The 18683-nt window shown below is 39.5% G+C and overlaps 1 protein-coding gene across 2 annotated transcripts in view; it reads left to right on the top strand.

Annotated features, from left to right (window-relative positions):
• The window catches only part of FTO (FTO alpha-ketoglutarate dependent dioxygenase), a 380608-nt gene that overhangs the window by 163762 nt on the left and 198163 nt on the right, over positions 1-18683 (top strand). For both annotated transcript variants that reach the window (XM_041765302.1, XM_041765303.1), the window contains exons 5-7: positions 3261-3340; positions 9910-10053; positions 17249-17368. In XM_041765302.1, coding sequence (XP_041621236.1) covers positions 3261-3340; positions 9910-10053; positions 17249-17368 — 344 coding nt within the window. The remainder of the gene's footprint in view (positions 1-3260; positions 3341-9909; positions 10054-17248; positions 17369-18683) is intronic.

Below are 18683 nucleotides of genomic sequence, written 5' to 3'. Positions count from 1 at the left end.
GTTTAATAGCTACCTTATTTGTTAATATTTTCTATTTGTTGCTCTTATTCTTTGTTCTGATCTTTTTCTTTGGCCATCATTTCTTCAGATAATTTTTTTTCAGGTAATTTTTTTCTGTCATTCTCCCTCTTCTTCTTCTTCTTCTTTCTTCTTTCTTCTTTCTTCTTTCTTCTTTCTTCTTTCTTCTTTCTTCTTCTTCTTCTTCTTCTTCTTCCTTTTCTTCTTTCTTCTTCTTCTTCTTCTTCTTCTTCTTCTTCTTCTTCTTCTTCTTCTTCTTCTTCTTCTTCTTCTTATTTATTTATTTAGGGGCACCTGGATGACTCAGTTAAATGTCTGCCTTTAGCTCAGGTCATGGTTTCAGGGTCCTGGGATTGAGCCCTGCATCAGGCTCCCTGCTCAGTGGGGAGTCAGCTCTCCCTCTTCCTCCACTCCTCCCCCTGCTCGTGCTCTTTCTCTGTCTCTCTCAAATAAATAAAAATCTTTAAAAAAATTTATTTATTTGAGAGAGAGCATGTGCACACAGGAGCAAGAGAGAGACACAAAGGGGGAGGAGGGAGAAAATCTAAGCAGACTCCACGGTGAACACAGAGCCTGATGCAGGGCTTTATCCCATGACCTCTGAGATCATGACTTGAGCTGAAACCAAGAGTCAGATGCTTAACTGGCTGAGCCATCCAGGTGCCCTGTGTCATTCTCCTCTTCTGAGAATCAAATTATATTTATGTTAAACTGATCAGTAGTATCTCATAGGTCATTGATGCCCTTTCATTTATCTTAGCCTTTTTTTCTCTGTGTGCTTTATTTTTTGGTAGTTTTTATTTCTGTGTATTCTAATTCACTGATTTTTTTTCTGCAGTGTCTAAAGTGCTGTTTATCTCATTCAGTGTAATTTTTTAATTTCAGATATTACATTTTTCATCCTTAGAAGCCTCATTTTATTTACTTATATATATGAAAGATGTGTATATGTGAAAGAAGAGAATGCTATGTATACATCTTATATATACATATGTGTCATGTATCATATATGTCTTTCTCTGTTACTATTTTTCTTATAATATTTTATTTTTTAAAAATATTTATTTATTTATTTTAGAGAGAGAGAGAGCATGAGCAGGGGAAGGGTCAGAAGGAGAGGGAGAGAAGCAGACTTCCTACTGAGTGCAGAGCCTGATGTGGGGCTCAACCCTATGATCATAGCCTGTGCCGAAACTAAGAGTCAGATGCTTAATTGACTGAGCCATCCAGGTAGTCCTGTGAGATTTTATTTTTAAGTAATCTTTATATCCAACATGGAGCTCAAACTTATTACCCTGAGACCATGAGTCATAAGCTCTACCAACCAAGCCAGCCAGGTACCCCTCTTCTCTGTTACTTCTTGAGTGGATGCTAGATATTGTGAATTTTTTCAGGTATCTGATTTTGTTAAATTCTTTTAAATAGTGCTAGACTTTGCTCTAATGACTAAAGTATTTGGAATAACTTGGATACTTTTGAGGCTTGGTTTTAAGCTATTAAGTGGATCTAGGGCAGCCTTTGATGAACTAATTTTGCTCTACTGCTAAGTTGTTGCTTTTCCAAGGACTCTAACCCATTATCTCGTAGTAGGTGCCATTCTAGCTGCTGAGAACACAAAATATCCCCAGCCTTACATGAGGTCTGAGATTTTTCATCCTATCATTTGCTGGTGCTTGTTTTCTTGCTCTTGGGAAGCTTTCATTCACAAGTGGACAGGTCAGTGCTCAGCCACAGATTTGAAGGAACTCTTCTGCAGATATTTACTTGTTTTCTCTTTGTACAGGTTCTCCTGTTCCAGTATTCTGTCTTACAAATCCTTGTTGCCTGGCTTTCCTAAACTCGAGTCTCTGTCTTCATAACTCAACAAGAGGGAAAACTGAAAACTCTGGGTTCTGTCTGACTCCCCCTTTCCATTCTGGCTTTGAATCTGTTCTAGGTAGTAAGCTAGGGCAATCTTAGGGCTCACCTATTTTGTTTGTCTTTGGGATTGTATCTTGCTCTGTTTTCCAGTGTCAGAAACATTTGTTTCCTCTTTTTGGTCCTTTTTTTTTTTTTTTTTTTTTAAATTATTTATTCATGAGAGACATAGAGAGAGAGAGGCAGAGGGAAAAGGCGGTTGCCTGCGGGAAACCTGATGTGGGACTCAATCCTGGGTCCTGGGATCACACCCTGAGTCAAAGGCAGATGCCCAACTGCTGAGCCATCCAGGTGTTCCTATTTTTGGTCCATTTTTATAGTTGTTTAAGGTAAGAAGGCAAACCTTGTCACTGTTACTCCAGAATGTCCCGAAGCAGGAGACCTTCGGCTGACATTTTGCATTTCCATTATTTTGTTTAAAAGTTAATTTTAATGACATGATGGTTTTCTACCTTTTGGTTTAAATCATTATAAGTATTGGTATCTTGGTAGGAAGCCTCACTTGCCTATGTAGGAAATCACACACTGCTGGGGACCAGTACTGTTTCCTTCTCTTCTTTGTAATAGAGAAAGTGGTGTCCTAAGCAGAGGTGATAGAGATTTTGCCTGACATGTGGCATCATTTCTTAGAATACACAACAACTTGGCCATTGGTTTTTCTTCCACTGCGTGTGGTTTTAGGCTTATTCTTTAGCTGATGAATTCACCACCTACTCCATTCTTGGGTTGTGAATCCATAGGCTAGAATTCTTTTCTGAGAGCCAAAACTTTGCAACTGCTGAGTTGGTTGGTTTTTTGCCTGGAAAATTGTTAGGGTAAAGTTGATACTTTGGGGAGAAAAAAGCAGATTTTCAGATGAAAGCTGTTCCACCCTAAATAGTATAAAAAGGTTTTGGCTTATTATCTAAAGGCATGGGTAGAATTTGATGTATCATGAAAAAGAGAAAGAAGTTCATAAAGAGTAAAACTTAGTGATAAGTGGTGATCATAAGACTACACATAAGTAGGATAACCATGTACTCTTTTGGCTAAAGACAATCCAGGTTTACACCTGTTGTCCTGGAATAATTAACATCCCCTTTCACTCTTGGAAGTGTCATGGCTTTGATGTCTATACATATACTTTATTTATATATATACAAAGTCATCCTAGTTATAAAGAATGGTTTAAAGAATACAAAGTAGATGTTAATTCCTCAGTTATTGTTGTTCTTGAATGATGGATTTACTGTTTACTTTGTATTTTTGTTGAATAGTTTATAGTGACTAATAAATGTGTGTGTGTGGTTTTATTTTTTTTTTAATTTTTGGTATTTTTCCTACAGATGATCTCAATGCCACCCACCAACACTGTGTTTTGGCTGGTTTACCACCTCGGTTTAGTTCCACCCACCGAGTGGCAGAGGTAAGTGTAAATAAAAATGTGATTCAAACTTAATTGGATGTGACAGCAGTGGTTGAATGAGCAATTTTGCATAGAGTTTTGGAAGAGTATTTGATAGGAAAATTGCTTCCATCGAACTTGACTTTAGCCTTTATTTACTTGCTTTTTTAACTTTGAGTTGTGTTGGATACAGTTTTTAAGAGAATATTCATAGCATGGGATAAGTATATTTTGCTTCTTTGGGGTTATGTTTCTTGGAGAAGGTAAAATGCTATTGGCAGATATTGCTAGTTAGATTTTCTAAGGGGTTTATATCTGTCAAGGTCAAGGACAGGAGATGACCAGAAGCAGATGGGGGGGATTTGTACGCTTGTGCATATGCTAGCTATGACCCGGCTCTGATGGTTGAGAATTCACATTTCTCTTAACTTTTTGGTCAGGCTTCTGGTCATATGTGAATATAAATTAAGGAGAGAGTTACAGTGGTGCCAGGGAATTTCTGAGCTTCCCTGTTGTGTCCATAAACCAGACTTTACTGCTAAATTCTGCTACCACTTGCAGTGTGGCTGATGGTCAGCTGATTAGACCGGTTCAGAGTGGAAAGTTAAGAGGTGGGAAATACTTAACAGTTACTCTGGAGTACTGTGTGATCGGTTAAGCAGGGTTCCAGACAGTAGGGGAATAATCATGAAAAGGACTGCAGGTTGACCTTGAATCCAAACTTGTTATCTATGCTTTGCTTTGTAGATTGACTTTTCATTGTACCACAGGGAGGACCAAGGTGGGAAGTTGAACAGAAGGGATAGTACAAAGTGGCAGGAAGCACAAGCACAAGACCGTCTCAGTCTGAGTCTATAAGGCAGTGGCATGTCTTTCGGGAATTAAATAGCTTTTCTCGTGGTCTGGTCATGTTGCTGTGGGGTAGAGAGGGCATGAGTGTCTACTAAATTAAGATGCCATCAAGCCCATGAACCACTCCTTTGTCCTCTTCCCCTTTTCTCCCTTGCCCCTTCTCTTCCATTTGCTCTTCTCCTTTTCTCCCTTGCCCTTCTCTTCCATTTGCTCATCTAAATACTTGAGTCCCTGTGACATGTTTAGCCGCACGATGGGCTTGAGAGAGAGAGCCGTCAACATCATCAATGTGACATCTGTGGACACTACCTTTGTTGAACCTTCCATTTTAACTGGGGAGCCAGGTACCAAACAAACACACAGATAATGATAAAAGAGACCTGGAAGTAAGTTCTGTTAGACAGTTGAGAAGGAAGGAGTATAAGAATGAATGAATGCATGAATGGACAAACAAATGATTGAATGAACTCTTCATTGGATGCTTTCCCTGTGCTGGGCTCTTGGCTGATTCTCAAGCCTGGGTGATTTGGGGATGTCATTGCCATTAGTAGAAATGACCGTTTAAGACATTAGGGGAAGACAGTAGTTCATTCAATTTTAAACAGGCTGAGTTAGAGCTCCCTTATGGAGCGGTCCAGCAGATAAATGCCAACAAGGGACAAAAATTCTCCTCCTCCACCTCCTGCAGTAGACATGCTTATACAGAAGCCACCAAAAGGGGCCCTCCAGAGGCCAGTTTGAACAGTATCCCTGTGGTCTGGTTCCCTTTTTTCCAGGTGGACCAATTTTATTAGAGTAGCAGTGCTTTCAAAATATGCTGAGGTTCAGCATTTTTGGCTTAAGTCACAGCTGTATTTGTGTCTTCTAAGTTTTAGGCAACAACATGGGCACTAATTAACTTTTATATAAAGAAGCAGGTATATGTAGTGATGCTGTTGAGAGAAAAACGTTATCTCAAATCTGTGTCTTTTACAGACTTTGTACTGAAGTTCAGGCTACTAATTAGACACCTCTACTATGAATGATGTGACCATCTTGCTTTCTGTATTATAGATCAGGGTCAGCACACTATGCCCCATGGACTAGCCAACTGTTTTTATAAATAAAATTTTAATTGAAACACAGCCACACGCATTTGATTCCATATAGTTTATGGCTGCTTTGGAGTTAACAATGGCAAAGCTGAATAGTTGGAACAAGACCTTAGGCCAGCAAGCCTGTAAGACTTACTATCTGGTCTTTTAAGAAAAAATGGACTAACTCTGTTTTATGTGATCTTATGTATACAGGCTTTAATAATCACCTAAAAGTAAAAAAAAAATTTTTGAAACATCACCATTTTAATGTAACTTTTTATTTCTGTGAAAAGTAAAAAATGATAATGTTCAGTGTCAGTAAAGTTACAGTGCAACAGATACCTTCATATACTTCTAGAAGTTTTTCTAATTGATATACTTTTTGGAAAGCTATATGGGGATATGTATAAAGTACTGTAAAAATATCTTTGATCTCATAACACTGTTTGGAAACCAAACCTAGGAAATAATTAAAAAGGAGTACACACACACTCACACATGTGTAAAGATGTTTGCTTAGAGTGATTAAGAGTAGTGAAAAGTAAAAAAAAACAAAAAGAGTAGTGAAAAGTTAAACAGAACTTTAGTGCCTCTAGAGTATACGACTAGTAAATTAATATCGCCCCAGTGAGCAACCACTGAAAATACTTATTTTGAATACTTAACACATAGAGAAAAACAGAATATACACTGATGTGTACATTCTGATTACAGCTGTGTAGACAAAGAATCATGTACAATAAAAACAATAAAAGTAAGGTGACAGGATTATGGTTTTTTCTATAAATTTTTATTTCATGTTAAATCATTGTTGTAATAAAAGAGGGAAAATTTTTTTTTCTAACATGAAGGTTACATTATTATTTCCATCCAGAGAGGAGATAGGAAAAGTCTATGATTTGAGGGCAGTGTTGTAGTCCTCACTTATTTTTACTAAAAGTCCTCACTTTTATTTTATGAATGTTTTCTCCTTCATCCAGAATTAACATGGCATGTCTTATCTGTGCCACGCAAAATGATTTGTTATTTTCTGTCTCTTCAAAATACATTAGAAACAGATTGTCTTTTTTTTTTTTTTTAAATTTTTATTTATTTATGATAGTCACAGAGAGAGAGAGAGAGAGGCAGAGACACAGGCGGAGGAAGAAGCAGGCCCCACGCACCGGGAGCCCGATGTGGGATTCGATCCCGGGTCTCCAGGATCGCGCCCCGGGCCAAAGGCAGGCGCCAAACCGCTGCGCCACCCAGGGATCCCCAGAAACAGATTGTCTTAAGGAAGTGATGTTCTGAATTTCATATTAGTTAAATCAGAGAAGAAATCTATTTAGTTTTTTTTATTACATGTGACTAGATTATATCTGATGGCTCTTGACCTTTATTGGATTTTTTTCTTTCTTGTTGGAACAGAAGAAATCTGTTCTCCTCAATATCTTTTATTAACTTAAATTTTATGTATAATTATATTTTGAATAGGTAGCCACTCAAATGGTTCAAAATGCAAAAAGTACCCAAGTTTAATATCTATTTCTTCTAAAGCAAACCAGCTCCTCTTTCCTACTAGCAACCAGTGTTATCAGCTTCTTGTTATCCTTTCTGTGATACTTAGTACATATACAAGCAAGTATTTGTTCAATTAAAAACATTTTTTGTACAAGTAGTAGTCTACATACTATTCTGCACTTTTGTTTTAGTAAGGCTTGGTAATAACTACTTAGTAGTAAGTAATTCATACCTTGGAGTAGGCAGTGATTTTTTTTAAGATATGACACCAAAAGCACAAACAACCAAAGAAAAAATAGATAATTTGGACTTTACAAAAGTGAAAAACTGTTATGCTTTAGGGGCTCCTGGATGGTGCAGTTGGTTGGGTGTCCAACTCTTGGTTTCAGCTCAGGTCATGATCTCAGGGTTGTAAGACTGAGCCTTGTGTTGGGCCATGTGCTCAGCGTGGAATCTGCTGGAGATTCTCTCTTCTATCTCCCCACCCCCCAATGCTCTCTCTCTCTCTTTCTCTCTCTAAAATAAATAAATAGGGGCACCTGAGTGGGACAGTCAGTTAAGTGTTGAACTCTTGGTTTTAGCTTAGGTTGTGATTTCAGGGTTGTGAAATCAAGCCCCGCTTGGGCTTCATGCTCAGCAATGAGTCTGCTTAAGACTCTCTCTGCCCCTCTCCCCGTTCTCTCTTTCTCTGTCTCTAATAGGTAAATAAATCTTTTTAAAAAATGGATCTTAAAAAAGAAAAACTATTAGGTTTCAAAATGTTCCATCAAGAAAGTGGAAAGAGAAGTTAGAGAATGTGAGAAAGTATTTTCCCTTCACTTATGTCACAAGGTACTTGTGTGTTTAGAGTATATCAATAACTCTTACAAACTAATAATTAAAAAGATAAATAATCCAGTTTTTTAAATGATAAAAGATCTGAATAGACATGTCTGCAAAGAAGGTGTACAAGTGGCCAATAAGCACACAAAAATATGTTTGAACATCATTAGTCATCAGGGAAATGCAAATCAAAATCACAGTGAGTTACCACTTCACATCCACTAGAGTAGCTACAGTCAAAATCACAGTAACAAGTATTCGTGAAGATGTGCAGAAATTGGAACCCTCATGCACTGCTGGAGGGAATATAAATTGGTTCAGCCACTTTGGAAAATAGTCTGATCCTTCCTAAGAATTCTACATAGTGTTACTTCATAACTCAGCAGTGCCATACCTGAGAGAAATGAAAACTTGTACATGAATATTCTTAGCAGCCTGACTCATATTAGGCAAAAGGTGGGAACAAGCCAAATGATCCAGGATACAACATGGATGAACCTTGAACTACCATGCTCAGTGAAAGAAGCCAGCCATAAAAGATCACCTGTTGTATGATTTTATTTATATGAAAGGTCAAGCATAGCCAGACCAGTGGTCACAGAGAGTAGATTCGTAGTTGTCTGGAGCTGGGAAGCTTGGCAGAAAGAGACAGGTGACTGCTAAGGGGTACAGTTTGTTTTGGGGAGGTGACAAAAATGTTCTAAAATTAATTGTGGCGATTGTTGCATAACTCTGTGAATATACTAAAAACAAATAATTTCATGTTTCCAGTGTGTGACTTCTCTGACATGTGAATTATGTCTCAATAAAGTTGTTACCCGCCCTGCCAAAAAAACAGGCTTCGTTATAGGTTCTGTACAAGAGATAAAACTCTGTACGCCCAGAAAGAAAAGCATCCCCATCCCCTTACTTTTGGCTGCAAGTGCGGCTTCACTGTAGTTTATTTAATGAGCCTGCTATTAATGGGGAATTTAGGTTGTTTCCAGTCTTTTGTAATAAATGGCATTGCGATTAGTAACCTCTTACTTGGGTCACTCCATACCTGGGAAAGTAGAGGTGTGAGTAGAGCATGTTTATAGATACAACGTCATTTTAAGAGCGGTTGTAGGAGTGGTTCTGGGACAAAAGTGAGTGGTGATTCAGCTACACTTTTTGTTTTTTTCTTTGTAGCAGCTTGGAGCTGTTGGGCTCCCAGCACTCTTAGATCTTTATATTAAAATACATATTAGTCAGGCTTCTGTTTTTGGCACCATAACTTTATTTTTCTCAGGCTTATCCATGACACTGTGTAAAATGGCAGTAACCATACAAATAATTTTTGTACCAGGGCATTAGCCTTCAAGGTTATTTCTAAGGGATCTGCTTAAGTTATAAATATTAAAATAAAAATACTTTGGGGATACATTTTCCTCATTGGGCCTAAAGGATATATTTATAGCCTGCTTTTTATCATTCTAGGAAATCATGTTGCCATTAAAACCAACGGATGCACACTTCCATCTGCATCCTTTTCTTTTCTGACATATAGCATTCAAAGGAGGAGTTGTCCATTTGACCTCTGTTTTGCTCCCACAGACAAAGAGAGGGATGAACTAGTTATCTGTGCCCTTGCCAATACAAAGGTACTAAGTTAGGCCTTTGAACATGCCTTGAGGGCATGAACTACATAGCCTTCATTATTTGAAGAACGTATCCTGCCAAAGACTGCAACTACTTGGTGTATGGTTTTTGCAGGAAAGGAAAATGAGTTCTTCGCTTGGTGTTTATAACTTCAAATTTTTTTCCCTGCCATTACTGTTCTGTTTTGTAGGCTGTTGAACCAATCAATCTGGTTACCTTTCTTTCCCATTGTTAGGTTCAGGACACTTATAATAAAGTCAGTGTCTTTGACTTCCTGGCTAATTATTTATTCATCCAAAAACTACCTTACTAAATTTCTTTTACATTTAGGACTTGGTTCTAGATGCTGTAGTATATGTAGAAAAATATATATAATAAAATGTGTGTGTGTGTGTATGTGTGTATGTCTGTATGTATGTATATATGTACATTTATGTCTGCATATATGTACATGGCTTTAGCTTCAGGGAGCCTACTGTTTAGGGATATAAGGCCCACATAAGAAAATCAGCAAGAAGAGTGGCCCAGGTGAGGCCAAGCTGGCAACACAGAGCCCAGTGAGTAGGCCACTCTAGTAATTCTTAAGTTTGAATATGCACTGAGCTGTGGGGGCAACAGATGAATGTATGGAAAAGGGGCAAATGTGAACATCCTTGGGAAGTAATGTATGATGAACTTGGATTTTGCTTATAATCTCGGTTGCTGGTTCTGTTTTTGCAGTGCTCGACCGGAACCTTGGATTATATTTTACAGCGCTGCCAGCTGGCTCTGCAGAATGTCCGTGATGAGGCAGACAATGGTGATGTTTCTTTGAAATCCTTTGAGCCTGTAGTTCTGAAACAAGGAGAAGAAATCCACAATGAGGTGAGACTTTCAAGAACTGGGAAGCTATGTGCAAGCTAACAAGTTGATCTGCCATAATTTTATATGAGTATGAGCCCTGAAATTCCTCAGTGAGGGACAAAGAGCAGTTTAATTACTTAGAAGAACAGCAGTAGTTGGAGTATCAGCATTTTTGTCCCAGTTCTGCAAGCCTCTCTTTCCACAGGGCAATGCAAAGTGGGCCTATAATCTGGGTACATGGAGGGATTGTGTTATAGTAGAGGAACCTTAGCAAAGGGAAACTGAATCTTTTATAATAGGTAGTAGGTGATCCTGATCTTTCCTCCAAACAAGATACGGTCTTTATCCTTCAAGTCTGTTAGCATCCTTGCCCTTTGTTCTGGAGGGCAAACTTTATCTTCCAGGGTTGTTCACCATATCAAACATTCTTGCAGTAGGAGGCTGAGATAGAGGGAAGTTAGTGCCTTGTTCACAAGACCTGCAGAAACACAGGACTCATGAAGAGTAGTCTTCCTGCAAAGACAAGTGGGAGTCATAGGTGGACCATAAGAGCAAGCAACAGTGCCTTGCTTTTTATTTGCAAAGTAAGGTGAAGTTCTGCAGTGTGTCAGAACAGCAGGTCTGGATCCCACCAGCCAATGTTTCACAAGCTTTGCTATTCTCAGTAACACCCTTTCCACTTTAGCTTTATCTTTGGATTGTACATGTTGTCTATTTAATACATTTAAAAACTGAGCTCATTTTTTTTTTAAAGATGTATTTATTATTTGAGAGAGAGAGAGAGAGAGTGGGTGGGGAGAGAGAATCCCAAGTGTATTGTCTACTGAGCCCAGAGACCAACACAGGGCTGGATCCTAAGACCCTGAGGTCATGACCTGAGCCAAACCAAGAGTCAGATGCTTAGCCAACTGAGCCATCCAGGTACCCCATAACTCAGCTCATTTTTTATGTAAATAAATTTCTTTGAAAAGGAAGCTTTGTATTACCAATTCAAGTAAAAGCCATTATCACTAGCCAAAAGAATAAGGAACCAGAAAAATCTCGCCAGTGAAAACAGCAGTGTTACCACCTTCCTGCAGATGCTCTTGCTGGGAGGAGGCTCTGAGCCTGAGGTTTCCATTATCCATGGGAGAAAAAGGGAAATTCACATACAACTCCATACATTTTCTAACAGTCATTGAATTTTATACTTAAAATGGATGAATTTTATTGTAAATTATATCTCAAAACAAAAAAATATTAAAAGAAAAAAGTTATTCAGGTGAGACAGAACCATTGAAGACTGTCAACAATCTGCGACTTTCTCTTTGCTAGAACTGGAAGGATTGATGGAGAATTTAGAATATAAACATGTTCTCTTGTCCTTTCAACAAGTAATGACTGGCTGTGTGCCTGGTACTCTTCTGTGTGCTTTAGGATTTACTGGTAAGTAAAACAGTTGTTCTAGTACAGGAAGATGACAAATAATAAATTTAATGCCTCTGTTCATCAGGTTGTGTGTTAGCTAGAGAGAATTGGAAAACGTTCCCACTGACAAGATGTGCCATGAGCAGGGGCTTGAAGGAGATGAGGAGTGAGCTATCTGGATATCTGGGGAGTACGAATTTGGGCAGAAGGAGAAGCCAATGCAAAATCTGTGGGAGAATACTTGATGTTTCCAGAGTAGGTGAGGAACAATCTAGTTTGAATGGCATAAGTGGGGCTGTGAGTGACAGGACATGGGTCACAGAGGTGGTATTGGGGACCTGAGAGCAGCAGATCGGATCAGTCCTTGGAGGTCCCTGTAAGGACAACCACTTTCCAGTTGACTCAGAGGGGAATGGGGAGCCATTGAGGGGTTTGGAGCAGAAGAGAAACGGCGCTTCCACACATGTCATATAATGTCTTCAAAGAGATAATTAGATGGGGATCCCTGAGTGGCTCAGTGGTTTAGTGCCTGCCTTCAGCCCGGGGCGTGATCCTGGAGTCCCGGGATCAGGTCCCATGTCGGGCTCCCTGCATGGAGCCTACTTCTCCCTCTGCCTATGTCTCTGCCTCTCTGTGTCTCTCATGAAAAAGTAAATAAAATCTTAAAAAAAAAAAAAAAAACCAAAGAGATATTTAGGATCTTACAAACTATGCCACACTTGATGAAACATTGCCATAATCTGCAGAACCAAAGGCAAAGAAATTCTTCCTTTTGAGGAAATAATAATCACTTCTGATGCTCATAAGCTGCACTCAGGACTGACTTTCTTCCCTTCCTTGTGCCTGATAAGTATCCCATTTTCTCTCCTCCTTGTCCTTACTAGAGACATTGCTGATAGCTAGAACTTCAAGAAAGATAAGTGTATATGGGCCTAGTGACCTCATTGAATTAGGCTTGGGAGCAAAGTGATGTCTTTTTCCATATTTGTAGTAAAGAAATTCTAATCTGGAAATGTAGTCTTCTCAATAGACCTTGTAATGTTAGGATTTGGGCTAGCAGAATGGGTGCTCTCTTAAATACCCTTGTGGGCTATTTTTGCCTCCCCTGTCCTTCTGGTCTTCTTCTATGACTGACATGTTTTGTTATCATTCACGAGTGGGGGAAATCTGTAAAATTCCCATGTTTATCTAACAGTAGAATATTGTCATCTGAACCCATTAGCTTCGGGAAGTGGCTGGCTGCTTTTGACATTGTATACGTTAGCCAAGTGGGATAGAGATGTGTCAGAAACTTTAGCCCCTTTAGACCGGTCTAGGGGTTGAAGGGATAGAGAGAGATCTGGAATCTAAATAGCGTGTGTGCTCATCGTGTCCATTACCCCAGTCTTTGATTCCTCAAGGCCATCCCCTGAGAGAATGAATTCCATATGTCAAGGCATATTGTCAGATACTATTCTTTCGCCATACACGGTGGCCTGGGTTGGAGTGCTGGCATGCTCACTTTCTACCGTGTCCCATTGTTAAGCAATAGCACACTTGTCCATAATAGTTCCCTTGGGTTCCTTATTGTTTGCTTTCTCCTCTTTCTTAAAAGCCATGTGCCTTTGCTGCACCAATTATGGGACGAAGCCTTTGGTTTTATGTACTGCAAGCTTTCAGGCTATGTGGGTATAGATGTGGCTTGTTTTCCTTAGATGGTTTCTAACTAAAAGAACTTTGGGAATTTTGGGGAATAGAACTGAGTACCTTCAGCAGACATTTTTTCCTAACTTAAGATGCTTAGCAAAGATTTTTGTCCAGTTGGAAGCAGAATCTTCTTGCATGTTTTTAAATATTCTGTTTCCCTTTTTAAGACTAGCTTTGGTCTGGCTAGACCTGCATCTTTTAGAGCTACTCTAAAAGGGCCTTCGGAGTGTGGCTCTCAGTACATTGGACATCAGCATCTCTCCCTGGTCTAACATCTTGCTCAGTGAAATAACTTATTCCAGTTACTACAGTGAGACATTAACCCCCGTTGGCATGTGCACACTTCTCATGAGGGAATGTGTGAGCTGAGCTGGGACCAAACCAAGAGCCCAAACTAACTTGGCAGAAGAAGAGTAGCTGTCAGTTGTTTACCTGTGAGAGGCTGGAGATGATTTACAATATATGGTGATGTAGTAGCTCATAAATATGATTTGGAACTTTGCTACTGAATGCCTAAGGTAGGTGGGTTTCTTCCCCTTCAGATTTCCAGACATTTTTAGGAGAACAATTTTCCTTGACTGATCTTTTAGACTGTTCCAGGCAAAAGTTAGTTACGAGGGTTATAAGAGATGGCTTTCTGAGTCACATTTATGAAACTGACACTGCTGTGGACATGTTTTCATATTTCTCTGATGATTCAGATGTCGCTTCAAGAACCTGCAAGGCCTCTAGGTTGTCTGTAGGCCCTGGGTAAATAAACACCTGGGGGCACTGCTTATCTTTGTATTGCAGTTGCTTAAAAGATTAAATAGCAGTGAATTTCCTTTAAAGGCATGTCCAAAATCTGGGAGTCTGGTTTAGAAGCATCACAAACTCCAAGGGCACCTCAAGAGAGTTCCTGTGCGTTGTCTCCCTGATGCTCGCATCTTGGGAGATCCGCATCACCCGTGGAGCGTTCTTGGCCTGAAGTCAGCCATTCCCTTCCTGATGGCTTGTCTCTTATTTCTGCTCCGATAGTTATGAGCTTCCTGGGGGAATAGTACCCTGGAGAAGGGATGGAGACCCTACTCCTGTCACATTTAGGACTTTATTGGTCAGTTACCATGGTTGGTCTTTGATTTTCTTTTCTTTTCATTTTTAAATCCCTGAAGAAAATTAGGCTTCCATTCTATTCTGAATCCCGACCCCTCAGCTTTTGTGCAGCATCCATCCTGCAACTTTTCCTTTCTATTTCCCACAGTTTAGGGAGGAAAAATAAAAACTTTTTTTGCTTATTTAGTTTTTTGTTTTTGGTTGTTTTTGTTTGTTTGTTTTTGTAACTTAAACTCTGAATCAAAGGGCTGAAACTATTTTTTTGCTTCCTTAATTAAGTTTAAGAAAGCAGCCAACGGCTTCTCTTGGCAGTGCGGGAAGTGGTGAGGGTGACATTTGCTTAAAATCCTGTAATGTTTCTTGCCCACAACACTGAAATGAAAAAGTCAGGTTATGGAGTTGAATAAAATGCATGCCAGTGGATTCGATGCCCAGAAAGATCATTATCTCCTGGGCAGTACTTCAGCTCATAAAATAAACCTCTGCTGGGATTGAATCCTCAGTGTTGAACTTTACTGACGGGCCTTGGTGGAAGGGGGTGGGCATGAATTGACAGGGACGTTAAAACTTTTCCTGCCATGAAAATTTTATCAGATTGTGAGATCCTAGGGAGGACAACAAATTCTAGGCCTCATGTCTTGCTGAGTTTGCTTCCTTAGTATCTAGCAAGTGCCTGGCCTATAGTAGGCTGTTCATTATTCACCTGCTAATGAACACCACAAACCTATGTGGTTATTAGGTAATTATCCTTATTTATAGGTGACATAGCTATTTAGTAGTGGGGCCCTTATTCTTCCTCATGGCACTGTCTGGTTCAAATGGTGGCTGGGCATCTGAGGAGGAGGATGAAGTCAGGATTTATTAAAACGGACAAGCTCTTTCTTTGCTTTCCTGTCTGATAGCAGAGTTTCCAGGTATGCCCCTCTCCTACCTTCTGAGTTCTCATTTACTGAAATCTAGACTCATGTATACCTTGATAGGTTGAATGAACTATTTACATAGGGTACTCAATTTTCTTTCCTGGGACACCATTGTGGCTGGTGCTTACATGTTTTATCTTCAGCAATGGAAATAACCAGGCCCAAGATAGGAAGACCTTGTAAAACCTTTTCAGCTCTCCCTGACATAGGGCATGATGCCATGCTGATCGGCTGTGCCTATCACATGAACCAGTTTCACGAAAAATCTCTTAAAAACATCTTCTCTTGTAATAAATAAAGTTCAGCCTGTATCTTCAGAGAAGTTGAACTACACTTATATTCGCTCTCCCTTCAAAGTAGTCACATTTACTTCTGTTAAGAACTGTCTCTTAATACCACAGATAAGGTTCAGCAGCTATTGTCTTAATATTGTCTACATTCCTCTTTTTTTTTTTTTTTTTGTTTAAACAGCTTTGACTGAAATCAGTTCTACATATCAAACAAACATTTAGTTAATGTAAACTAAAACCCTTTCATATGACTGGGTGTTCTCAGGCTAGTTATTTGAGCCATTTTCACCATTGTTAAGTCTTCACAAGTTGCTTTTGTTTGCCTCATGAAAGTTCAATATGGATAAACACAAAAATTCTTTGTGGTAATAGGTAAAGATCATAATAGTTTGTCTGTGTAGGGAACCCGATTACCTCAGCAAAGTCAGGTGACCCAACATTAAGCTGTGAAAGCTCTACATTTCTTTAGAGGATAGAGGTAAAAAGACCTTGCAGGATGAATAGTGTTGTACTTTAACAGTAAAATTGGATTTTTTCAAGTTGAAGATGAGTTTTAAGGATTTGGAAAGTGAACAAAAAACAGTTTCTTACCCTTCCAGAGCTTTTACCTCAGCCTATCACTTACATACACTGGAATTATTTCAGTTGCACGGGACAGAAAACTCAGCCTGAATTGGCTTAAATAGGAAAGACTTTAGGAACAGCTTGATCAAGAGCCAGGTGGTGTCAGCAGCACCTGGTTTTTATCTTTTTATCTTGCAGTTGCTTCTTACTGTGTTGTCTCCATTTTCCCCATTCGGTGGCAGAATGGTTGTTGAATACTCTTCCTGAATCTTCTCGGTCCCCAGACTTACTGTGATTGAACGAACAGTGATTGCCCGCATACCCAATTCTGTGACTAGGGAAATGTGGTGGGCTGATTGGCTGACATTTGGATTGCACACTCTACCCCTGATACTAGGACTGGCAATCTCTCCTCAGACCTCGTGGACTAGGGCTGGGGAAGGGGGTCAGTTACCAGATGAACAGTGGAATTTTGCTAGAATAGGAGGAATGCTAAATGATAACCATAATAATGACCATGGTAGGTTCATAGGAAGGAAAAGCAATTATTAATGTCTTTGCTGTTTTTTCTACCTATTGTCACGTGCCCTGAGTTGAAAAGTAACAATTTGAATGGCTGTAGCTTCTTATTATGTGTCCCCACAATTAACTGTATTGTTTTGTTCTAAGGACTGGGATTCTCACCAGTTCCTCCTAGCCTATGGTAAATTCTTTATTGATTTTAAATCTAAGAAACTTGAAATTGATTATCTCTTAATATGTGTTTCTGTGTTTTGCTCTAAATACTAGCCTTTAATAAGGATGTTTAATAAAAACCTATTTCGATTATATCTTCTCTATCATACATAGTGCAGGCTGCTATATACTTTAGCATCTCAGTATTTGTGTTTTGTTTATCTGTTCTGTAAAATTTATTTTTATTAATTAATTTTTCTTCAGTATCTGTTGATGAATATAGTTTCCTCATGTCTGACTAATAAATGTGTTGGAGGACCCATCCCCAGCCCAAGCTGTGTTGTCTTGCTAAGAGGATTATTCTTTTCTTGGCTTTGTAGAAGTGCTCCAGAGACTCCAGGTTATATTGGAAACTGGTTAGGCTGAGCTTTTCTCACCCCCTCTCCCCTTGTAGCAGTGAAGTTACTGGAGGAGAATCGAGTGACAACATTATTGTCTTTGTCCCTCACAAAGGGCATTATTATTGTCTTTGTCCCTCACAAAAGGGCATTATGACAGCTGCCTTCTCCTTATGGTCCACAGGTTGAGTTCGAGTGGCTGAGACAGTATTGGTTTCAAGGCAATCGATACAGAAAATGCACTGATTGGTGGTGTCAACCCATGACTCAACTGGAAGGACTGTGGAAGAAGATGGAAGGTGTGGTAAGTACATGAGGTCTCTGACCATATTTTCTGGGGTGCTGTGCTGTGTGACTCCTCTGCTGCCTAATTCGCATACACAAATACATAATTCATTATTCGAAATGATTGAGTCAGGTAACACTTCATAAGGAACGGCTCCGATTTTGTCAGTACAAGCTCAATTCAGAAGGGTGAGCATTTGGACAGGTATTTTCAACAGACAAGACACCATGCTGGACACCTACTAGAAAGCGACGAGGAGGGAAGAAGAGTGCAGCAATAAGATTTAAAATTCATTTGCATTTTCAGATGCACCAGGCACTGGTCTAAGGGTTTTCCCCATATTGACTTCTAAAATTCATACAACACTCCTACAAGGTGTAGAAACTCTTATGAGTCTTAAGTTGTAGATGTGAAAACTGAGACATTGAGAAATTAAGTGCCTCACCCAAAGTCACAGCGTAAGCGGCTGAGCAAGATCGAGACCCAGGCCTTCTGGCTCATGCTCTTAACCACTACATTCAGTTTAACAAGCAGAGAGACATGAATGTAGCCAGGTGTTACATTAGTTAAAATGAAAGCCTGTGATAGAGATTTAAAAAAAAAAATCACAGTCCAGAGGAGGGAATATTTGGACCACTGGACCTGGACTGCTGTGGACCAGCAGATGTGGCTTTTGGGGACTTTGGATGGGGAGATATAGGGTCAGATAGGGCATTTGGAGAGAAACATCAGGCTTCAGGAAGTACACAAACAAGAGTGGAAGCGGAGAGGGACAGGGTGCTCAAAGCTAGGAGTCAGGGGATATAGTGGGAAGTATAGCTGGAAGGCGAGTGGAGGCACTTGCAAGTTTTGAATTAAGTCTTAATTTAAATAGTAGTAACAATAGCAGACTCTTATATGATACTTATTAAGTACCAGGCACTATTCTGAATGTTTTATATATAACTTATTTAACTTTTATGACAACCCCATAAAGTGTAGGTATGATGGTTCTCTATTTCATAAACCAGGAGACTGAACCACAAAAGGTTTACATAACTTCCTTAAGATCACACAGCCCCTAAAGTGAGGGAACTGGGATTTGAACTCAGTAAGGCTGGCCCTAGGGTCATGCCCTTCACTCCCTCCCTCTTCTGCCTCCAAACCATTGGCTTTGGAACGTCATGGGAAACTGATAAAAGCCTGCCACACTCTAGAAGTAGTATCACTGCACAGACTTTTAAATATCCTGGAAACAGTGAACTGAGCAGCAAAAATGTGTAGCTGTTGCTCAGCCCAATTTTATGATAATGAAAAGATCAAGTCAGAACTGTGAAGGGGTCTTAGTTTGAAA

The sequence above is a fragment of the Vulpes lagopus genome, chromosome 8 (assembly GCF_018345385.1).
Source record: "Vulpes lagopus strain Blue_001 chromosome 8, ASM1834538v1, whole genome shotgun sequence".
Lineage (NCBI taxonomy): Eukaryota > Metazoa > Chordata > Mammalia > Carnivora > Canidae > Vulpes > Vulpes lagopus.
The sequence above is the reverse complement of the archived record's forward strand: the minus strand, read 5'-3'. Positions and strand labels throughout refer to the sequence as shown.